The sequence below is a fragment of the Salmo trutta genome, chromosome 1, assembly GCF_901001165.1.
Source record: "Salmo trutta chromosome 1, fSalTru1.1, whole genome shotgun sequence".
Classification (NCBI taxonomy): domain Eukaryota; kingdom Metazoa; phylum Chordata; class Actinopteri; order Salmoniformes; family Salmonidae; genus Salmo; species Salmo trutta.
The window spans coordinates 41879096-41902828 of NC_042957.1; the positions used below are offsets into that span (position 1 = coordinate 41879096).

At 42.0% G+C, this 23733-nt stretch overlaps 1 protein-coding gene across 1 annotated transcript; it reads right to left on the reverse strand.

The window, feature by feature from the left end:
- Nucleotides 1–117: 117 nt before the first annotated feature.
- On the reverse strand, nucleotides 118–23484 carry LOC115196110 (LIM homeobox transcription factor 1-alpha-like). The gene is made up of 9 exons (XM_029756691.1): nucleotides 23244–23484; nucleotides 19641–19726; nucleotides 19353–19545; nucleotides 3822–4054; nucleotides 3445–3605; nucleotides 3215–3292; nucleotides 2868–2949; nucleotides 2383–2538; nucleotides 118–2293 (listed from the first exon to the last, which is right to left on the reverse strand). Exons 1-9 carry the CDS (start codon nucleotides 23285–23287, stop codon nucleotides 2136–2138), a joined length of 1191 nt encoding a protein of 396 aa, XP_029612551.1. The 5' UTR covers nucleotides 23288–23484; the 3' UTR covers nucleotides 118–2135.
- Between the last annotated feature and the right edge of the window lie 249 nt (nucleotides 23485–23733).

Sequence of the window (23733 nt, forward strand, 5' to 3'; positions counted from 1 at the left end):
TACATGTTTATCGTAGCTAGGGCCAGTAGTTTTCCTGACCACATGACCTGACCAGGAAAGACTCCTTGGCCTAATCATACTTTATACTTAAGTGTTACACACCAATTAGTATTCAACTTCTACATTTTAGTTAGGGCCTAGAGTTTTCCAGCCAGGACAAAAACCTGCACCTTTATTAGTGAATACTTCACAGTATCAAATAAATAATTACATGAAAGCTAGCTCTGGTCCAGGGTGTTACATATGGCTTGCTGATGCTGAGCAATCCCAAGCAAGCCCCACATAAACCCCTGAACCAGAGCTACATGAAAGCATTACACTTTCCTTTACACAGCCCTGTTTCCTTTATAAGGTTCTCTGAATGATCCTGTTAGCCTACTCTATAGTGGTGTTTCTCAATCCTGGTTCTGGGGACCCAAAGAGGTGCACATGTTTGTTTTTTCCTTTCGCACCTGACAACGCACCATCTTGACCACACAGCAGCGCAGAGCTTTCAAGGCCTCCTTCGAGGTATCCTCCAAACCATGCAGAAAGGTAAGCAGACCAGGCATAACATTGCTTCTTTTTTCTTTCGCTCTCTTTTCAATATGTGCACCCCTTTGGGTCCCCAGGACCACGATTGAGAAGCACTGCTCCATAGGACCCTGTTAGCCTACTCTATAGGACCCTGTTAGCCTACTCTATAGGACCCTGATTGTATCTATAGTCTAAAAATCTCCTTTCACTATGTTGACTAATGTGAACTAATCAAGGGTTAGAGTGATTTGTAAATCATTTCCTGTATAACATTGCTAAAAATTCTAACACTAACCTGAGAGCAAACTCCCTAGACCTAAGTTACCTAACCCACATATTTCAGTCATTCACATACAAATCGAGCGTGCCACTCTGTATCCTTCAACTCATCTCAACCTATAATGAAATCTATCCCTCCAATGTTCCTCCAGATCCACCAGTACCTTTATTCCAGTCATTCATTTAGGCTCAACTTCCATTCACTTTCTGATTTGGCTGAATTGACCCCATCCGTGCTATGAACCAGTGGCCATCTCCAATACAACGGTTTTTGGGTTGAATCATGTTCTGGTGGCAGCTCTGCCCCTAGCCTGCTGTAACCTCTCTGGTATGCGTCTTCACTCTGCTCCTAAACCCTGCTGCCAAGAAGACTCCCTAACCATGTGGACACCATAAGTAGGTCAGATCATGAGCTAAATGAATGAAACATTCCCCATTCATTAGCAACCTAATAAGTAACATAGGTTTCTGACTCACAAACACACAGACCTGGATTCAAATAGTATTTATTTTCTTTTAAATACTTTAACTGCTCTTGATTTAAGATTTCCTGGGCAATCCTCCCCTCCCTTATATGAAACAAATGAGAGAGTATCAGATAAAGTATGTTGTCATAGGATTTCACATCTGTCTGCTACAGGTAGGATGTTGGGATCAAGCAAAAGAGTGGCCGTGTCCGAATACCCATACTTGCGTCCTAAATAGTAGTCCGTTTGAGTATGTGAAAAAAAAGTTCTATAGTATGTGAAATCTTGAAGAGCTAGTATACTTTAAATGCCCTGATGTCATACTCATTTTGGCTTTCCATCTAGTAGAATTCGCGAGGCACTATTGAGGAAGTGTGTTCGACAACAACTGATAATCAGATTAGGGGACAAAAGCGATTGCGCATTCGATGATGCCTTCTCAGCATGGATGAGTAGTATTTTGGTATTTGTTGCTTACTGCATACGTTTGTACTAAACAGAATGTTCTATATAGTATGTAATATGATTAGTACACAGTATGCAGTTTAAGTAATGGGCAAGCCAGATTTCGGACACGGCCTAAGTCATAGTTGAGACCTTAAATGGCTACCTGGGTCGTGTTTGGTATGGAAAAATGTGTTCTTAGTGGATAAGTCAAGGTAGTACCTCCCTGTTTCACTCCTAAGGTTTCCTCCCTACTGAACATGACCCAGGTGTTTCCTATTATGCTTTTACAAGAAGCCTGGTCATGGACATGGACCCAGCTCAAGCATGGTTGGTGTGATGACCTTGTGGGCCTAGTAGGATAACCGGTCATTAGCTGCTTCTCTGAGTGGTGATTGGTGGAGTGAGTCAGGGGTCAAGGGTGAGGGGTCAGGATGTGAAGTAGGAGTTCTGCATGGAGTAGAGGCGGTCGATGGGGTTTCCCACCCGTCCCGCCAGGAGCCCACCGTCCGCCACTGCCAGGAGACAGTCGCCGAGGTGACTAAGGCTCCCGTCGCTGTCCAGATCGTGGAACACAGTCTCTGAATCTAAAGAGAGAAATAGAGTAAGTATGTCTGTCTGTTTGGTCTGTCTGTCCATCTCTCGCTCTTTTTATATTTCTCTCCCTCTCTCTCACCGTAGGAGTGAAGATGTTCAGAGCCCAGCTGAGGGGGTGTGAGGCCATGGCGGAACGGCTCTCCTCCGTAGATGTTGGGGTCCAGAGCCAGTAGCTGCTGTCGTGGCAACGAAGAGTACGACAACAGACCGTCCAATCCGTGACCACTAGAACCGTCTGGGAAGAGAGAGACAGAACATTAATCAATCCCTGCATCTCTTCCTCTCATCCTGACCCTTTACCTCCAGAGACATTGTTTCACCTGCCTTGAGGTGAGTTTCCTGAAACTTAGCTACTTTGGCAAGCTACTGTTTTAATTGTTACTTTTGTAGCGAAAGACTAATCTTCCTGTGCATGAATGAACAAAAATTGTCAAATTAAGCACTTCTATATCTACCGTTCCGTGAGTTAAGTACCAGTTAGCTACAAGGCTTTTGGGAAACCCCTGCTCTGTTCTCCCCTCTCTTACCCTCACTGTCATCGTTGCTCTGTCGCCCCCCCCCTGCTCGGCCCTCTCCTGGACCCTCCCAGCTGCTCCTGCTCCTGCTGCTGCTGCTGTTGCTGCTGCCTGCGAGCTATCTTCTTCATCTGCAACGCACAGGACCAACACACACTGGCACACTGATAATGGACCCAATGGCGCTATTGCTCTGTCGATCGTTAAAAGGATAGTTCACCAAAGTTGCATTGTTATTTGGGTGAACTATCCTTTTAACTGTGCTTTAGCCTTTAAAATAAATGTTAGCATGTGGTTTCAGAGCAATTGCACCATTAGATTCATGATTAGTGTTATTGGTTATATTAATGTCATGGGCGGGGGGAGTGGGGATTCAGGACAGGTCAAATATCTCACCTTTGCTCTCTGGTTTTGGAACCACACCTGCACGACTCGAACCGTCAACCCGGTCTCAGCTGCCAGTGTCTCTCTCACCTGAAGATTAGAGAAATTAAGCCATGACACTAAATGGGACAGTGTGTGTATATGTCTGTGTGTGCGTGTGTGAGAGAGAAAAAAAGAGAGAAAGAAAAGTGAAAGAGAGAAGGAACAAAATAAATAAACCGTGTTACACCTGGTCTGCTTACCTTTCTGCAAGGTTTAGAGGACACCTCGAAGGAGGCCTTGAAAGCTCTGCGCTGCTGTGTGGTCAAGATGGTGCGTGGTCGCTTTGACCGTTTGTGGTCCTTCCCTTCGCTGCCCTTCCCCCCTACAGAACCGCCCCCACCATCCTCATCCTCACTCTTCACTGAGGGGTGTGGGGAGAGACAATAGGATCTTCAATTGACAGACAAACTGGTATCATATGGTGCCTAGTAGTGAATCCCAATGAAAAAACAAGTCATTAGGTTATCACTGTGTAATTATGTAATCTCCTGCACTTTCTGCACCATAACAAAGTGCCATCCAGTGATTTTATTGGTTGATTGATTGATTTGTTGGTTGCCCTGTCTTTTCCTGTTACCTGACTCAGTGGGTGTGGGGCTGATGGCAGCCAGCATCTCTCTCTCCTTCTCATAGTCTCCTCTGCAGAGCAACTGTCCCTCCTTCAGGACAAACTCATCTCCGCGCTGCAGCCGGCGCTCACATTCACAGCAGCTGAAACAGCCCAGGTGGTACACCTGCCCCAGTACACGCATGATCAGCTCTGAGCGCCCAATCACCTGCAGGCACGCACTGCACTTCCTGACAAACAGCCTATAGGGACAGAGGGGAGAAAGGGTGCGTTCCAGTGTGTAATAGATAAGTTGTCTTTATTGCAGTCGGGTGTGTTCCAGGTTGTCTTTTTTGCAGTCCTGAAGAAGTTTAACGTCTCTAGAATCACAGTAGGAATATTATCAAGTAATATTCTGAGATGTGCAGAAGACACCGTCTTGACCACACAGCAGCACAGAGCTTTTAAGGCCTCATTTGAGGTGTCCTTCCAAACCGTCTTTTTTTGTAGTTGGGCTGCAGATGATCAGGTCTCACATCGCTTGCAGGAGTTGTTGTAATTTCTCACTAACATGATATTAGCAGTCCTCTGAGATGTGCCGAGTGACTGAATTAAAGACAACATGGAACGCACCCAAAGGCAGAGACAGATTGCCTGAAAGATTAGACCTCATTTGCACCTGTGAAGATTCTCAATCAAACCTGTATCTAATTAAATGTCACATCAGCATTTCCCATAACTTAAAGCTTGAACATGTAACATAGCTAACATCTATTTACTGCAATAACAGTACGTGGTAATGCTTTAGAATGTCGTTCTTCACTGATGACACTTGGGGGCAGTAGTCAACTGATGTGTAGGGAGCCTGCACTGAAGTGTTGGTGGATTCTAGGTCTTTTACAAATTCTTTACATCAATCTATTGAACGAGCTGGTACAGCCCATCATTACCTACTATTCACAATTAGTAGGATTTAGAAGAGAACATGTGAAACAAGTATCATGCTTGGACAGTTTTTTTAACAGTTCACACACTGTCATTCACGGGGCTTCGTTGTCTACCTTCCTTTTGTCCATTCACCACTACTCTCGTGTGTCCCACCCCTTTCATTTTCTCCCACTCTTCATTCTCTTCTCATCAACATATCAATTCAATTTAAAGGCCCCAAAACTCCTGCTTTTAAATTCCTCTTGAATCCCAGTTGTTTTATCCCTATATCCCCCCTTCTTCTATCTCTCTCCAGTATTTTCTGACAGGATTCCCAATTCTCCCCCCTCCCTCCATTCTCCTTCGCTCCCTCCCTCCACAGTTCAGTGAAACTAATAAAGACAGGATTAATTAGATTGTTGTTTAAACAGTGCGATGCCCAGACAGACGCTGTAAACTCATAACCAGGGATTGGCCATAGCATGGGGTTAATCTCTCTCTCTCCTCTCTCTTTTACACACCAAAAAACACGCACGTGCGTGCACACACACACACACACACTTTTTCTTTATCGGTCTCTCTAGCCTAACCCAACCCATAAACTCTCACATATATTTACAGGAAACCAGGGTTACTCATCAATATATGGTGAGTATTTCCATATACATTTCTACAATATATATATATGCATATTTAAAACACACACCTGCACATGCCTAATCATATGATGACATATTGACACAGGAAATCCTGGGTCATTAAACAAGACCGCAAACAATAGGTCTGCTGTGCAGAGACTTAGCTCATAGAAAGAGAGACCATAGAGAGAAAACTATTTCTGTTGAGCAAGGGATGACTGGATGAGATGAGAAAGTGACAGGATGACTAGGGACAGAGAGATAGAGGGAGGAAGTTGGAGGGAAAGAAGGAGAGAAGTGTTAAGGCTCCCTGACTGGGTGAGAGGAAGGTGTTAGTACCCCAAATCTGAAGGGCGGCGAGGGGAAGAGGTGAGAAGAGGAAAGGAGGAGAGGAGAGTGAGCCAGGTCGGCTCCTAATCTGTGATCTTGTCCTGTCCGAACCACAGCTGCCACGGATAATCTCTCTCAATCCATCTGTCTGCCAAACTAGCTAACACTCCCGAAAATTACCCCAATCACAGCCCACCACTGTCACACATACTTACTTAACCAAACATACTCACTTGCCAAACACACTTACACACACACGCATGCGCATACTCACACACACACAGACGCACGCACACACACCGATCGAGGAGTACCACTTCAACACTAATCCAGTCAACACCACCACCACGACTATCAATTCACTTCACACTCCATTATACCGAGCTGTCTCTGTCTACAACACACAGAAAGTTATCTCAAGTGCCTCCTCTTAATTGCCTCATTGCCTACAGCAATTGTAAGTAAAATATCTCATCCAATAGCCCCGAAAATGGCAAACCAGAACTTTTCATTTTAAAGGGGAAATCTGCTATTTTTTTTACTTTAACATTCACAACATATACACATTAATTATTGAAGAATATAACTTATGCCTCATGAGCTTAGTTCAATTGTCATCCTTACCCAAAATATAAGATTGTTTACAAACAAAGCAGTAAAGCAAAGTAATTGTAAACAGACACTGGAAAGCCTCAAAATATTGGTTAAAACTATACATTTGATCTCATGGATGGTCAGTCCTTGCATCAATAGCTCTGTATACATTTGAGAGTAGATACAGTTCTCCATCCCTCAGCTATTTACAAAATCAATGGCAGCTATTTACAAAATCAATTCCATGTTATTGTTTAAACAGCAGATTTCCCCTTTAAATCCCAGTTTGTTTTTTAATCCCATTTTATACTGCCAGAATTTACTCAACATAAAGGCATCTTGGGACAACGGTCACCAGACCACAATTCCTCTACAGTGTTTAAGTCCTGATTTTTGGTTATTAATCCCATTTCATAGTGCCACATATTGTAGAATTTAATAAACTTGGAAACTAAAGGCAATGGTCACTGAGGGAGGTCTCTAAGTAGATCAGTCTAATCCCCCTAATAGAAGTGTAATTCACAATAGACCCACCCACCTCTGTCCCAAATGGCACCATATTCCCTTTATAGTGCACTACTTTTGACCAAGGCCCAAATGGCTCTGGTCAAAAGTAGCGCACTATATAAGGGATATGGTGCCATTTGGGACGCATCCCCAATAACCCAGGGAGAGGAGAAATGGCTCATGGCTGCTATCAAGATGAATGGTCCCACTTTAGACGAAACATAATGAAGCCTTCATAAACCCTTTATAAAGCCTATATAGGTGTCTCCGAAATTATCACAAGCATTCGTAAGCAAACTGAGTTACATTTTACCCTGCTTGGCACTTTGACCTCCCCAATTCACGGCACCAATGAGATTGACTTGGTTCGAACCCCAGTGGGTTACGACTGTTAACCCACTGAGCTAAAGCAGAGACATTAGCTTGGGGAGCGAATGCAAGTCCTCAGATCTCAGCAAAGACTATGTTATGCATGTGTTAGTTGTATATTGATGTGTATGTGGAGCTGCTTGCTCCTATGTGCGTAAGCATGCATGTTCGGTATGTGTCCATCCATGTGAATGGACTAGTGAAAATGTGTATTGGGTTTTGTATTGTCAGCTATAAGTGAAAGTTTGTTTTAGCATATTGGAAATGTAAGCTTGGGTGAGGTTGTGGGTATGGTATCTTTACAGTGATCTGGATGTTACAATCTTAGTATAGCTTTAGTATCATTTTATTTTGGTGTGTGAGCATGTGTGTGTGGTTGTGTGTGTGCGCGTGCATGTGTGTGTGCACGTTCAAGTGTGTGTGTGAGCGGATATTGCACTGTGAAGCAGGATGGCTCAGAGCCAGGGTTCAGTAATCACATCATCTCCTTTTATTAAATCTCCCTGCACTGCTTCTGTGTTATTAAAATTTCCCAGCATTCCCCACGATAACGCTCCCCCCGCCGCCACACATACACACACACGCACGCTCGTGCCTCACACACACACACACACACACACACACACACACACACACACACACACACTAAGATGCACGGATACAAAAACAGACACATACACAAAAAAAATGCTGGGTTGTTTGGTTGACCCAACTGCTGTGTTGCAGGCGTTTGGTCATTTGGTTGGGTTGTTTTCTTTAAAAACTGCTAGGTCTTTGGTGCTGGGTTATTGATCCAGCAGGTCAGATCATTAACTGGAGGCCTAGTTTAGTAGGGTTGTTGCTTTCAGATAGTTATTTTTAGCCACCCATGAGAGTAAACGTCATTCCTGTTAATCTGTTCTGTTGTATAGTTATCACACGTTTAGCTTCAATGAAGCTTACATAAGTGTATGAGTTCCCGTAAAAGCTTATGTAAATCCCACTGTTGCGATACAATAAGGTGGTACACCTTATTATAATTAAGCAATAAGGCCCGAGGTGGTGTGTGGTATATGGCCAATATACCACAGCTAAGGGTTGTTCTTACACACAACGCAACATGGAATGCCTGGACACAGCTCTTAGCCGTGGTACAAAAGTGTGTGGACACCCCTTCAAATTAGTTTGGCTATTTCAGCCACACGCGTTGCTGACAGATGTATAAAATCAAGCACACAAGCCATGCAATCTCCATAGACAAACATTGGCAGTAGAATGGCCTTACTGAAGAGCTCAGTGACTTTTAACATGGCACCGTCATAGGATGCCACCTTTCCAACAACTCAGTTCATCGAATATCTGCCCTGCTAGAGCTGCCCCGGTCAACTGTAAGTGCTGTTATTGGAAGTGTATACGTATAGGAGTAACAATGGCTCAGCCGTGACGTGGTAAGCCACACAAGCTCACAGAACGGACCGCCGAGTGCTGAAGCACATAGTGTGCAAAAATTGTCTATCCTCATTTGCAAAACTCACTACCGAGTTCCAAACTGCCTCTGGAAGCAACGTCAGCACAAGAACTGTTTCTTCGGGAGCTTTATGAAATGGGTTTCCATGGCCGAGCAGCCTCACACAAGCCTAAGATCACCATGCGCAATGTCAAGTGTCAGCTGGAGTGGTGTAAAGCTCGCCGCTATTGGACTCAGGAGCAGTGGAAATGCATTCTCTGGAGTGATGAATCACGCTTCACCATCTGGCAGTCCGACGAACGAATCTGGGTTTGGCCAGGAGAATGCTACCTGCCCGAATGCATAGTGCCAAGTGTAAAGTTTGGTGGAGGAGGAATAATGGTCTGGGGATGTTTTTCAAAGGTTCAGGCTAGGCCCCTTAGTTCCAGTGGAGGGAAATCTTAATGCTACAGCATAATTCTAGACATTCTAGACAATTCTGTGCTTCCAACTTTGTGGCAACAGTTTGGGTAAGGCCCTTTCCTGTTTCAGCATGACAATGCCCCCGTGCACAAAGTGAGGTCTATACAGAAATGGTTTGTCAAGATCGGTGTGGAAGAACTTGATTGGCCTGCACAGAGCCCTGACCTCAACCCCATCTAATACCTTTGGGATGAATTGGAATGCCGAATGCGAGCCAGGCCCAACATCAGTGCCCGACCTCACTAATGCTCTTGTGGCTGAATGGAAGCAAGTCCCTGCAGCAGTGAATCAACATCTAGTGGAAAGCCTTCCCGGAAGAGTGGAGGCTGTTATAGCAGCAAAGGAGGGGACCAACTCCATATTAATGCCCATGATTTTGGAATGAGCTGTTTGACGAGCAGGTGTCCACATACTTTTGGTCATGTAGTGTATATTGGCCATATATCACAAACCCCCGAGCAGTGGTGGAAAAAGTACCCAATTGTCATGCTTGAGTAAAAGTAGAGATACCTTTAATAGAAAGTTACCCAAGTAAAAGTCACCCAGTAAAAGTATTTGGTTCTAAATATACTTAAGTATCAAAAGTACATGTTATTGCTAAAATATACTTAAGTATCAAAAGTAAAAGTATAAATAATTTCAATTTCCTTATATTAAGCAAAGCAGATGGCACCATTTTCATGTTTTTAAAATTTACAGATAGTCAGGGGTACACTCCAACACTCAGACATAATTTAAAAACAATGCATTTATATTTAGTGAGTCTGCCAGATCAGAGGCAGTAGGGATGACCACGTGTTCTCTTGATAAGTGTTCTGCTAAGCATTCATCATGTAACAAGTACTTTTGGGTGTCAGGGAAAATGTATGGAGTAAAAAGTACATCATTTTTTTAAAGGAATGTAGTGAAGTAAAAGTTGTCAAAAATATAAATAGCAAAGTAAACATACCCCAAAAAACTGCTTAAGTAGTACTTTAAAGTACTTTTACTTAAGTACTTTACACCACTGCCCCCGAGGTACCTTATTGCTATTATAACCTGGTTACCAACGTACCTAGAGCAGTAAAAATAACTTCTGTCATACCCGTCGTACACAGTCTTTTATAAACTGAGCCCTGAATGCTGATTGGCTGACAGCCCTTAGCCGTGGTATATTGGTCATATACCACACCGCCTTGGGCCTTATTTCTTAAACATACCACGGCTGTCAGCCAATCAGCACTCAGGGCTCGAACCACCCAGTTTATAATACAGCATGTAATAAATTATCTTCACATTATAGAAGAATGTGTCAAATGAAAAAACAAAATAACAGCTTGTTTTCTAGCTGAAAATAATTTAAGGATTACATTAAAACAGACCTAGCTGCTAGGTCAACTCAGCATGAGAGTAAAAACTACCCAATTGATGCTTAAATTTACCCATGTGTGGGTAATCCCAACAACTCAACTTGTTGGGTTATTCACACAACTCAACTGTCTGGGTCAAAATAACCCTGCGTGTGTTCTGTCCAATATTTAGCCAGCGTTGGGTTACCAAATAATCAAAATTGGGTTGTTTTTACACAGCATTTTTTGGTGTGTATGGGTCACGGACACGGTACATCACAGAACAGTGATATACAAACAGAAACAACTTGCAATCACACACACATATGCAGATGGAGGGCATTTCCTTCATCGCCTATGTGTACATATAGACAACGTGCATCAGACAGTCTTATTTGATTTCCAAACATTTTGAGGTATACAGTATGAATGACTCTCTGATTAGTATAAAATACAATATCAAGGTCTATTACTAATGATTAGCAGACCAGTCTCTCCATAGACTCCTAGCTTTTCTCAGTGCAACTATTTACACTGTTCCTAATAATACTTTAGATATTCCATACTCTGATCTCGACTGAAAGACTACCCTTTAATGACAGTTCAGATATGGCATAACATGACCAAATGTAATATACCTGCAAAGAGTAACGACTGAAAACTGTGCAGAACACTGTGCTTGATGCTTGGGAGAGTGTGAGAGGAATGTGATATGTGTGAGGACATGGATGAGTCTGTGTGTGTGTGTGTGTGTGTGTGTGTGTGTGTGTGTGTGTGTGTGTGTGTGTGTGTGTGTGTGTGTGTGTGTGTGTTTAGATAAAAGCTAATCCCCAGGCCACCAGAACGCAATATCCTGTCTGGCGGTTTCTCATTTCCTGTCTCTCTCTGGTGGAGCGGGATGCAAGGGGGAGGGTGGAGGAAGACTGGGGAGGGGAGGGGACTCGTTGCCCCAGAAACAGGAGATACAGCCCCCCGATTAGAGAATGTTGACACCGCTCTCTTTCTGCCTCTGTCTGTCTCTCTCCCTCCCTCTTGTTCTCTCACTCCCTCTCTCAGGTCCACCCCCCCATCTTTTCTTTTCTCTTTTTTTCTCTCGCTCTTCTTCTTTTATTATCTCAGATTTAATAACGGCGAGGCGAGCAGCTTGTTCTTCCATGAAACATTTATTAGCTGTCTGTAATGAAATTGTTGTGGGGGAGGCCAGATGATGGGGACTCATCGGGCATTATGCAAAAACTGTGGCAATATTACTAGGGGGTGACACAGACACACCTTGGCTCACACCTCACCTTCCCCCTCTTCTGTCTTCTCCTCTCTGGCTGTCTTCTTCTCCTAAATCTCAATATCTTTTGCTCTCTCTTGCTTTTATCCCATTCTTACTCCCCATCTGCAATTTATCTTCTCTATCAACTTTCTCCAACTTCTCATTTTCAGTCACATCTCTGTTCTCTTTATGTCCTTTCTCTCTGTATTGCTTTGGCACAATGCATGCCTTGATATAAATGTATCACTGTAAGTTTCTGTTTCTCCATCTATATTCTCTTCCTATCTCTTCTCTCTTTCATCACCTGTTGACCTGAGCTGGAAGGTGACGTAAGAACCCTTACTGTGTGTCTGGTGGAAGAGAAGGTGTGTGTCTGAAATAGCACAATCTGACTTGTATAGAGGCACTACTTTTGACCAGACTGGTAACCTATTCCCTATATAGTGCACTATAGTGAAATACTTTAATGCCATTTAGTGTTATTTCAGGTAGAAACAAGACATTGTGTTAAAAACCACAATACTACTCCTCAGTCGTGATATGGAGTACTAAAATTGTCTGTCCATCCGTCCGTCCGCCCGCCCATACCCCCTGTGGACGACCGTGTATGAACCAAGACCAACAACATATCCCTAACGCACTCCTACACTCCCTCAGAGTGAACTATAGTGAGTGCAAACACATGGGATGAATTCCTAACAAATCTACAAAAAAGTGAGTATTCTTCAGAATGGATATCATTGGCTGCAATAGGCTATGCTTTGGTTCTGACTGTGTACTCCATTGTACAGTAGGCTTGCTGCAGTTGTGTATCAATCAGCTTTGTGGGTTTTGGCATATACGTTTTAGCAGTATATGTTTTAGCAGTATGGGGTAGAATGTATTGATTTAACCCATTCCCTCCACTGTGCATACTAACTAATTATCCATCTCCTAGCACAGTTATACTGTATATTACAGTATATACAGAATATAACTATATACTGGTACTGTGCATATATAGTTATTCTCTTAGGCTTGCCATCACTGGAGTGGCTGAGTACATTTGGAAATTAGCGCTGTGTCCAATCAACCCCCTCCCTCCATCCCACCCTCCCTCTCCTCCCATCCTGAGACACAAAGAGGCGCTGAGCAGAGAGACGATTAAGAGAAAACGAGGGATAAACAGAGAGATAAACTGATTGGTGTCATCACTGCTATCAATCTCAACGAGAGGGAAATGAGGTTTGGAATCGAGAAATATTATTACAAACCAGACAGTGATGAACGAGGTAATAGAGAGAGGAGGAGCGAGAGAGGGAGGCGGGAGGAGGATAAGGGGGATGGGTGGGAGAGATACTGTATCTGTGTGGAAGACATGATTTCTCTGTTCTCAATCCCAGCATAGGACAACAGTGATTCCACATATAACCATGTAAGATGAGAAGGTGGGCTTCTGGCCTGGCAGTTTGAGAGATTGTTTGGTCAGTGAACGTTAGTCTTGGCTGTGACTCTTGGGGTCTCTGCTTCCCTGTGACTGTGGGAGTCTCCCCTCTCCCCTGCTCCAGACAGGGTCTCCATGTCTCCCACCCCACATAGTGATCTATTAGAGCCAGCATTGAGGGGCCAGAGGGTTAGGTCTAGCATTTACCTGCGCTACCACCTTGCGTGCAGATGCCTGAGTGAGTGTGGAATCGAATCCCAGTCCTGCCGTACTTTCCACACAAACCTCTAACTTTCGTTTCCTGTCTCTCTCCACTTTCTCTACTACTAAAAACGTCAATGGTGTTTTTACCAACAATATCACCACCTATCGTGATACAGTGATATCCACTGTAGTGGATAGCTTCTAAAGCCAACCCATATGTATGTGCAGTAGGAGCAGGCTATGTGTTGCCTGGTGAGCGGGGGGTGTAGATAGGCCTCAGAGCCCCCCACTTTAGACTGATATTGAACCTGGGCTCCAGGCTCCTCCAGGCTCTAGTCACCCGCCGGGCCCCAGGGGCACAGGGCCTTTATTGGTCTGAGACCTGGGTCAGCCCGAAGACCCTGCTCTCTGTTGCTCTGTGGGAAGTGTGTATCAGAGTGTGATTGGGGGATACTGGAGAGTCTGTATGGGCAGCGGTCTGTCTCTTTGCCCGTCTTGGAAATTGTGTGTAATAAAAACACACACAACTCTCGCCTAAGAAAAATGACTAATATGAAAATATTTGAAAACAATGGCTAGACGGAGATACTATAGCGGGAGGAGGCAAACAGCAGGGCTCAGCAGAGTGGAACCATGCTCCTCACGTAATGAATAAACCTAACCCTAGCTTCAACCACTACCCTTACTCTAGCTTCAAGTCCACATCCCAGTTCAACCCTAATCCTAACCCTAAATCCAACACCAACCATAATCCCCCACCTCCAAATTCACAGTTTAAACCCTGATTAGCTCCCCAAGCTAAAACCTAGGCTTAGCTCAGCGGGCTAACACAGTCTTAGGACTAACACAGGAGATCTGGGTTCAGGAAACCCAGTCGGTCACTACAAGGTCACTATGAGAGTGCTATGGGAATAATACACTAAGTTCTCGATTCAATCAGATCCGCTTTAGCCTGCAATAACCAACAACTGCATAGCAGTATCATTGCTTTAATTAGGCGATGTCAGAGGTGGAACTGCGTTGGAACTGTCAAATCAGCAAGCGGCTCCCCGTGTTATACCTATCATGGACATTGTCATTGGATGCACCCAGTTGCATTTGTATAAACTGATTGAATCTACGCCTAAGCACACACAACTCCAGACTGCAAAGAGTTCCTGCAAAAAAAAGATCTCCCTCCAATATTAAGCTTTACACTATTTCTAGTAAATTCTTATACACACAGACACTCACTCACTTCAAATTATCATACATCGTGTGTGTGTGTGTGTGTGTGTGTGTGTGTGTGTGTGTGTGTGTGTGTGTGTGTGTGTGTGTGTGTGTGTGTGTGTGTGTGTGTGTGTGTGTGGTGCTGATGGAATGACTGCAGGGAACACAAGGAGAAATTGTTACAGATCTTCTGAAGGTCATAAGTAAAGACGTGTGCCAAGTCTCTCACAGAGACAGACATACACTGTACACACACTATATAGAAAGAGAGAGACTCATCATATGTACACTATATAGAGAGAGAGATTCAACATATACAGTTGAAGTCGGAAGTTAGGTTGGAGTCATTAAAACTCGTTTTTCAACCACTCCACAAATTTCTTGTTAACAAACTATAGTTTTGGTAAGTTGGTTAGGACATCTACTTTGTGCATGACACAAGTCATTTTTACAACAATTGTTTACAGACAGATTATTTCACTTATAATTCACTGTATTACAATTCCAGTGGGTCAGAAGTTTACATACACTAAATTGACTGTGCCTTTAAACAGCTTGGAAAATTCCAGAAAATTATGTCATGGCTTTAGAAGCTTGTGATAGGCTAATTGACATAATTTCAGTCAACTGGAGGTGTACCTGTGGATGTATTTCAAGGCCTACCTTCAAACTCAGTGCCTCTTTGCTTGACATCATGGGAAAATCAAAATAAATCAGCCAAGACCTCAGAAAAACAATTGTAGACCTCCACAAGTCTGGTTCATCCTTGGGAGCAATTTCCAAATGCCTGAAGGTCCCACGTTCATCTGTACAAACAATAGTACTCAAGTATAAACACCATGGGATCACGCAGCCGTCATACTGCTCAGAAAGGAGACGCGTTTTGTCTCCTAGAGATGAACGGACTTTGGTGCGAAAAGTGCAAATCAATCCCAGAACAACAGCAAAGGACCTTGTGAAGATGCTGGAGGAAACAGGTACAAAAGCATCTATATCCACAGTAAAACGAGTCCTATATCGACATAACCTGAAAGGCCGCTAAGCAAGGAAGAAGCCACTGCTCCAAAACCGCCATAAAAAAAGCCAGACTACGGTTTGCAACTGCAGATGGGGACAAAGATCGTACTTTTTGGAGAAATGTCCTCTAGTCTGATGAAACAAAAATGGAACTGTCTGGTCATAATGACCATCGTTATGTTTGGAGGAAAAATGGGGAGGCTTGCAAGCCGGAAAACACAGTCCCAACCGTGAAGCACGGGGGTGGCAGCATCATGTTGTGGGGGTGCTTTGCTGCAGAAAGGACTGGTGCACTTCACAAAATAGATGGCATCATGAGGATGGAAAATTATGTGGATGTATTGAAGCAACATCTCAAGACATCAGTCAGGAAGTTAAAGCTTGGTCGCAAATGGGTCTTCCAAATGGACAATGACCCCAAGCATACTTCCAAAGTTGTGGCAAAATGGCTTAAGGACAACAAAGTCAAGGTATTGGAGTGGCCATCACAAAGCCCTGACCTCAACCCTATAGAACATTTGTGGGCAGAACTGAAAAAGCGTGTGCGAGCAAGGAGGCCTACAAACCTGACTCAGTTACACCAGCTCTGTCAGGAGGAATGGGCCAAAATTCACCCAACTTATTGTGGGAAGCTTGTGGAAGGCTACCCGAAACGTTTGACCCAAGTTAAACAATTTAAAAGGCAATGCTACCAAATACTAATTGAGTGTATGTAAACTTCTGACCCACTGGGAATGTGATGAAAGAAATAAAAGCTGAAAGAAATCGTTCTCTCTACTATTATTCTGACATTTCACATTCTTAAAATAAAGTGGTGATCAGGGAATTGTTACTAGGATTAAATTGCAGGAATTGTGAAAAACTGAGTTTCAATGTATTTGGCTAAGGTGTATGTAAACTTCTGACTTCAACTGTACACACTATATATAGAGAGACTCAACACATATATACAACACACACACACACACACACACACACATATATATATATATATACTGTATAGAGACTCAAATCTATCTCTATATGAGAGACTCAAGATGGGGCACTCATTCTATAGCCTACTTACAACATGGGAGCAAGTCTACTCTGTATAGGTTAAGTCTTTGATCTAGGTTAGACAATACAACATGGTCACTCATTCTATACTTTCAATAACTATATGGATGTACCAATATCGAATGCGATAAGGAAGATTTTCTTAAACACCTGAACTCATGGGTAACACCTAAACTGTATGTGTCAAAGTATTCACACCCCTTGACATGTTGTTGTTTTACAGTCTGAATTTAAAATGGATTAAATTGAGATGTTGTGTCCCTGGCCTACACACAATACTCCATAATGTCAATGGGAATTATGTTATTATACATTTTTACAAATTAATAAAAAATTAAAAGCTGAAATGTCTTAAGTCTAAGTATTCAACCCCTTTGTTATGGCAAGCCTAAATAAGTTCAGGAGTAAAAATGTGCTGAACAAGTCACATAATAATTTGCATGAACTCACTTTGTGTGCAATAATAGTGTTTAACAGGATTTTTGAGTGACTACCTCATCTCTGTACCACACACACAATTATCTGTAAGGTCCCTCAGCCAAGCAATGAATTTCAACCACAGATTCAACCACAAAGACCAGTGAGGTTTTCCAATGCCTCACAAAGAAGGGCAACTATTGGTAGAATCTTTTTTTTTAAAGCAGACATTGAATATCCCTTTGAGCATGGTGAAGTTATTAACTACACTTAGGATAGTATACACTCAGTCACTACAAAGATACAGGCGTCCTTCATAACTCAGTTGTCGGAGAGAAAGGAAACCGCTCAGGTTTTTCACCATGAGGCTAATGGTAACTTTAAAACAGATACAGAGTATAATGGCTGTGATAGGAGAAAACTGAGGATGGATCAACAATGTTGTAGTTACTCCACAATATTAACCTAACTGACAGAGTCAAAAGAAGGAAGCTTGTACAGAATAAAAATATTCTAAAACATGCATCCCGTTTGCAACAGAGCGCTAAAGTAATACTACAAAAAATGTGGCAAAGAAATTAACTTTATGTCCTGAATACAAAGCGTTATGTTTGGGGAAAATACAACACAACACATCACTGAGTACCACTCTTCACATTTTCAAGAATGGTGGTGGCTGCATCATGTTCTGGGCATGCTTGTCATCGGCAAGGATTAGGGAGTTTTTTTTAGGATAAAAAGAAACAGAATAGAGCTAAGCAGAGGCAAAATCTTAGAGGAAAACCTGGTTCAGTCTCCTTTCCAACAGACACCAGGATATAAATGCACTTTTCAACATGACAATAACCTTAAACACAATGCCAAATATACACTGGAGTTGCTTACCAAGACGACATTGAATGTTCCTGAGTGGCATACTTACAATTTTTATTTAAAATTGGCTTGAAAATCTATGGCAACACTTGGCTGTCAAGCAATGATCAACAACCAATTCGACAGAGTTTGAAGAATTTCAAAAATAATAATCTGCAAATATTGTACAATACAGGTGTTCAAAAAGACTTACATAGAAAAACTCATAGCTGTAATCGCTGCCAAAGGTGATTCTAACATGTATTGCCTCAGGGGGTTGAATACTTATGTAATCAAGATATATTAGTGTTTTTTCATGAATGTTTTACAAATATTATAATTGTTCTTCCACTTTGACATTACAGAGTATTTTGTGTAGATCGTTGACAATTAAATCAATTTTAATCCCACCTTGTAACACAACAAGGAGTGTTGACGTAAATGTAACAACAAAATGTGTTAAAAGTAATGGAGTATGATTACTTTCTGAAGGCACTGTAGTATCAGACACTGTTAAAGGGACTGAGACAGTGACAACTAGACAACTCAGTGATTAAGACCTAGACAACTCAGTGATTAACTCAATACCATTTCATATCTGTCGCACTCCAATTCCCCCTACTAACACCTCACCCAAATGACCCCGTAACGATACACACACTCATCTTAGTTGCCTATTATTAACATGCTAAGAATTTACAAAGAAGCAGTGACCGAAAACTTCTCTACTACTCTGTCTCTCTCTTCATATCTCATATCTCCACTCTATATCCTCCTTCACCTATCCCTCTGTCTGTCTCTCTCTCCCTCCCTCCCTTCAACTCCCCCTCCCTTTTCCCCCCTCTCTCATCCAGATGTCTGCTACAGTGGGGGAGTCTGTGCGCCTGGACTCGTCTGACACTTTTCACAACAATGATAACGACCTGCAGGCTACGTCCTTCAGCCATCCATCCCTGGAGATCTCACACACACCACCAACAAACAAACAAATACACACACACACACACACACACACACACACGTCGAATGCACACGCGACCACACACATGCATACATACACCCACACCTAGACTGACCAACAGACCCCCAGACTGATAGAAACTCCACACCAAGTAACATTTATCAGAGAAGAAAGTAGAGCTAGCTTACTGCCTCACTAATAGCAATCAAGCGTTTCATGTATATACCCACCAAACATTCAGGGACTAGGGACTAGTTTTTTCATTTCAATTTAGACCTAGACAACCAGGTGAGGGGAGTTCTTTGCGGAAACTCGCAGACACTCGGCCCTCCATGGAATGAGTTTGACACGTTTTCCATATGTTCTGTCATATATTCCATATATACCAATTCCTATAAGCCCCTGAGCCATTTCACAACTTTGTTCTATCCCAAAACCAGCACACCTGATTCCGGAGGGGCACAAGGACTAGGTGACAAAACACATTGATTAAGACCATGCAAACTCTAACGTTTGTGTGTCTTTTGGGATTTTAGTAGTATTGACGTTCTCTTACTTTTCGTAGTCATGCTTGCAGTAGAGTAGTCGGTCTCTGCAGTAGCATGTCCCACTAAGCACGCTCAGACACACCGCACACTTGACGCAGGTCTCGTGCCACGAGCGCTCGTTGACACGCAGTAGGAAGCGATCCGCAATGGGCGACTCACACCCCGCGCACACCTCGCCGTCTCCACCCATATGTTCTGAACCTGAGGGGATAATGTTTAATAATAATAATGACAATAATGTTAAAATCATTATGTGCCAGTCAGGCCCATGATGTCAGTCCCATTTCACTCCTCACCGAATGGCGTAGAGGCTGGAGGCTTCTGAAGACATGATTGGGTCTCCTCTGTTTTCATCCCGTCCCTCCTTCCTTCGTCGTGTTCGCTGGACGAGAAGGAGAAGAGAGAAAAAGGACAGTTACCCTCTAAATACAAGCCTACAGTCAACAAGTGTGTAGAATGAAAAAATGGAGGGCAGATTGTCGTCGCCGAAAAGTGAGAAAGAGGATATACTGTAAGGGGGAAATAAAACGCATCAAAAGTCAATGAAAGACACGTAGGCTAAGGCCTAAACATGACCGTGGATATTATATTTCAGTGTCCTCTTGAAAACATATTTAATATCCAATGTATGAATTAATTACATAAACAGTCGACCTGCAATGCGCACATATTGCAACAGGAATAACATCGGATTGGATAAATGCATAGGAAATAAAATACATGTGCTAGGCCTAATAGTCTACTCAATTCGGTCTACTCAACAGAGTTTTAAACACCTGACACACTGAGATTTAACGTTGGAGCCGAAGGTGGTGTGTGGTCCTATTCATGTTTATTTATTTGCATATATGATACCCGAAGTCAGATTGGGGGTCGAACCGGATATCTGGTTTTGCCCTAATATTGACCAAAAACAGGTCGGGATTAAACCCCGTGACCTGCTGACGCCACACCGCTACACAAACCCAGAAACGGCCCAAACCCATCCTAGTCCGTTGTTGGAGAGGGAAAATGCAATACCTGATATTTCAAATAAATAAACATAATTTTGTCGAATATGATTCATAGAAATTTATGAAATCAAAATTCAAACTAAAGCATGGGGATTCATTAATATACTTTGAATAATAATACCAATATGAATAATAATACGGTAATAACTGTTAATATAATAATAATAATAATATGATAATACATTTACTAACGGTGTTAATGGTGTGGTAGGCTATAGAATTGCCCAATCCCGACACTTAGTCATGGACTTCTCAGACCTATTCCATGAACACAAACGTAATCTACATAAATCGTGACATTTCAATAATGCACTATATTCAATAGGCCTATTGCAACATACCGTGAACATGTTTATCTATTAATTGACAATATTCCAAATCAAAGTGACATTAAGTTTGGTTTTTATGAATATTTATAATTAAGAACGCCTAAATCTAATTCCATCCGATATCCTACATTTCGAAATGAACTAATTGTTCTGAATGACCAATTTAATTTAAATACATGATTTATTTTTAAATTGATCTAGGCTTGAAATGATAAATTCTCAATTATTGGGTTAAAAGATAACAATTCTTAATCGAATATGAAGCTTACATGTTTATGAATTGAACTGATAAAGACTTTCAAGATACCTTTGCTCTCATTGGAGGAATGAGGGTGTCACTGCTTCGAATAAAAATAAAAGGGATTTAAAAACAATGAAACCTGAAAAATCATCAAGAAATGTGAATCATAATTGATTTAGGCTATATAAAATGTAATTTACACCGTCATTACAAATCGAAATAATTATTAGGCCTCGTATAAAATAGCCTACTAAATCAAATAATTTAGGCCTATTTAATGTGCATAGACTACAGAACTGTATCCACTAACTTCAAAAATATGTATTTCAATTGATTATTATTCCAAATGATCACAACAGTGATTACAAGATATGCTATAAGATAATATTAGAAAACCACATAAACCAATAAAATCACCTGAAAAACAAATATGGAATATTCTTGTTTTCGACAAACTGCTATAATGGACACTATATGTCATATAATTTGAGCCTTGTTGTTGCCTTGCTTGCCAAAGCGCGCGCGTCTCTATTCGCCTATTTCTGAGAGCACATAACTGATTACAATTTCATGTCTATTATTCATAACTGTGTAAGGGAGACATGCAGACTATGCAGACTAATACTGCAGACTAATACTGTGGGCCAGAACGGCATATCCTTAAACTACTATCATATAAGCTTTATGTTATACCGATAATATACTGGACAAAACTGAAGGGGCACCTCGTTTTGTCTCACCCCCCTCTAAAAAAAAGCTATATAAAGCTTTAGGCCCCGTGTGGTGATAGGGCTATCAAAGCTTTACACATTAGTTAACATTGAGAAACTTTATAGGTGAAGAACAATATGTTCTGTGAACACCAAAGTCTGGGGAATGTGCTCGGAAGTTGTAGGTTATGGTTAGGGTCAGGTAAGGGTTATGGTTAAGGTTAGGGTTTAAGATTAGGGTTTAGGGTAGGGATGTCCCATGGATCGCAGATAGCACTAACAATGAACGATCGCATATATGCACCGTATTTGCTGGTAATGCCGTCAATTTTCTTGGAGCTATGTTATTACTGCATCATCATTATACGTTCACAATAAGGCTGATCAATATTTGATATCATATTTCCCCCATTATATTCACATAACTAGGCTACCACTGCCTTTTTCAACTTGCTTCACCCTGTAGCCTATATTATCCACAACATGTTGATATAAACGTGTAGGCTACTGTTCGACAAATATTTTTGTTTGTTTGGGATAAATAGTATATTTCTTTATGGGCTAATACCAGCACACATTTCTACAACTAATTGGAAAGACATGCATACATTGACTTTTCATACCAAATAAAATCTAACTTTATTTTTCACATGCGCCGAATTACAAGTGTAGACCTTACCGTGAAATGCTTACTTACAAGACCTTAACCAACAGTGCAGGTTAGTTGAGTTAATTTGTACATGTAGGTAGGGGTGAAGTGACTATGCTAGATAATAAAAAACGAGTAGCAGCAGTGTACAAACAAATGGATGGGGGGGGGGTCAATGTAATAGTCTGGTGACTTGGCGCTCCGGTACCGCTTGCCGTAGCAGAGAAAACAGTCTATGACTATTATCAAATTATATACTCAGTATCAAACTCGATGAAGAGCGAGACTCCATCATCATCATACAGGTAGACATGAGATAGGCCAGTGCTTTTCATAACCATCAACGGGGACGTGCCACAACGTCTGGAGGTCAGGTAAATCAGGTGTGCTAGCTCTTGCATAGTTGACATTTTGGAACGGGCTGGGGTCTCGGGGTTCCTGATGAGAGCTCTGAAAACCCCTGAGATAGGCTATAATAATTTCAAAATATCGATAAGGACTAAAAGTTTACTATGGACCGCAAGCCTATAATAAGACAGAACATGTATCTCGACAACCTTATTATTCAACAAAATATTAAAGTCAAATATTACAAACTATTTGGGTATTTAAAAGTATGCTATGTTAAAGTTGATAGGCCTACAAATATAAAATTAAGTAGGTTAGTCAAGTAGGAGATTAGGCTACAGGCAATATGCAACACATAACCTACACTTGGATAAAAGTCAAACCTTTGTAGGAATTCCCATCAGCCTCTGAAATAATAACATCAAGAAACCGATGTAGGATCACTCCTATTTCAAAGGAAGAATAAGACACGTAAAGGGGGTGGGTGGCCTGGTTAAATGTGATGAAAAATGTAACACTTTATATTTGCAACATATCTGCGAATTGAGGTTGGCAAATGCACCGACAACCTGTCGACGCGTTCTGGATGTTGGCGGCAGACGCACATACCTTGAGGTGAAACACACTCCTTCCGAAACCTCTATCGGTAGCATTAAAATAGCATAAGACTAGTCGGTCCGTGAATGTGCACGCGTCGTATAGTCCTATTTCAAACTCCAGAAGGCGAATAGCAGCAAAATAGCATGTTATGTTAAGGCAAACTATTCTATTGTGCTCTCTTTTCTCCCCGTCGCTCTAAAGCGGACTGTGCGCCCGGAGTTCGGTGGGCATAAAACGACTGAGAGGAGGAGCAGGAGAAACGGTGACGGTTCTTAAGGTGAGGGGGGTGTATTGACGTAGTGATAACGTGCTGTAATGGTAAAATGGATAATATGGGGTGATCAATGTTGTTCTTTTTGGATAATTGGATTGTTTTAACAAAACCATCATGCATTAACATTGACAATAACTTTACTTTCAATAAAATTCAGTGTAGAAAAAAAGAATCCATTGACCATCAATGCGTAGTTTATACATAATCTTATGAAAGAGTGCTGCT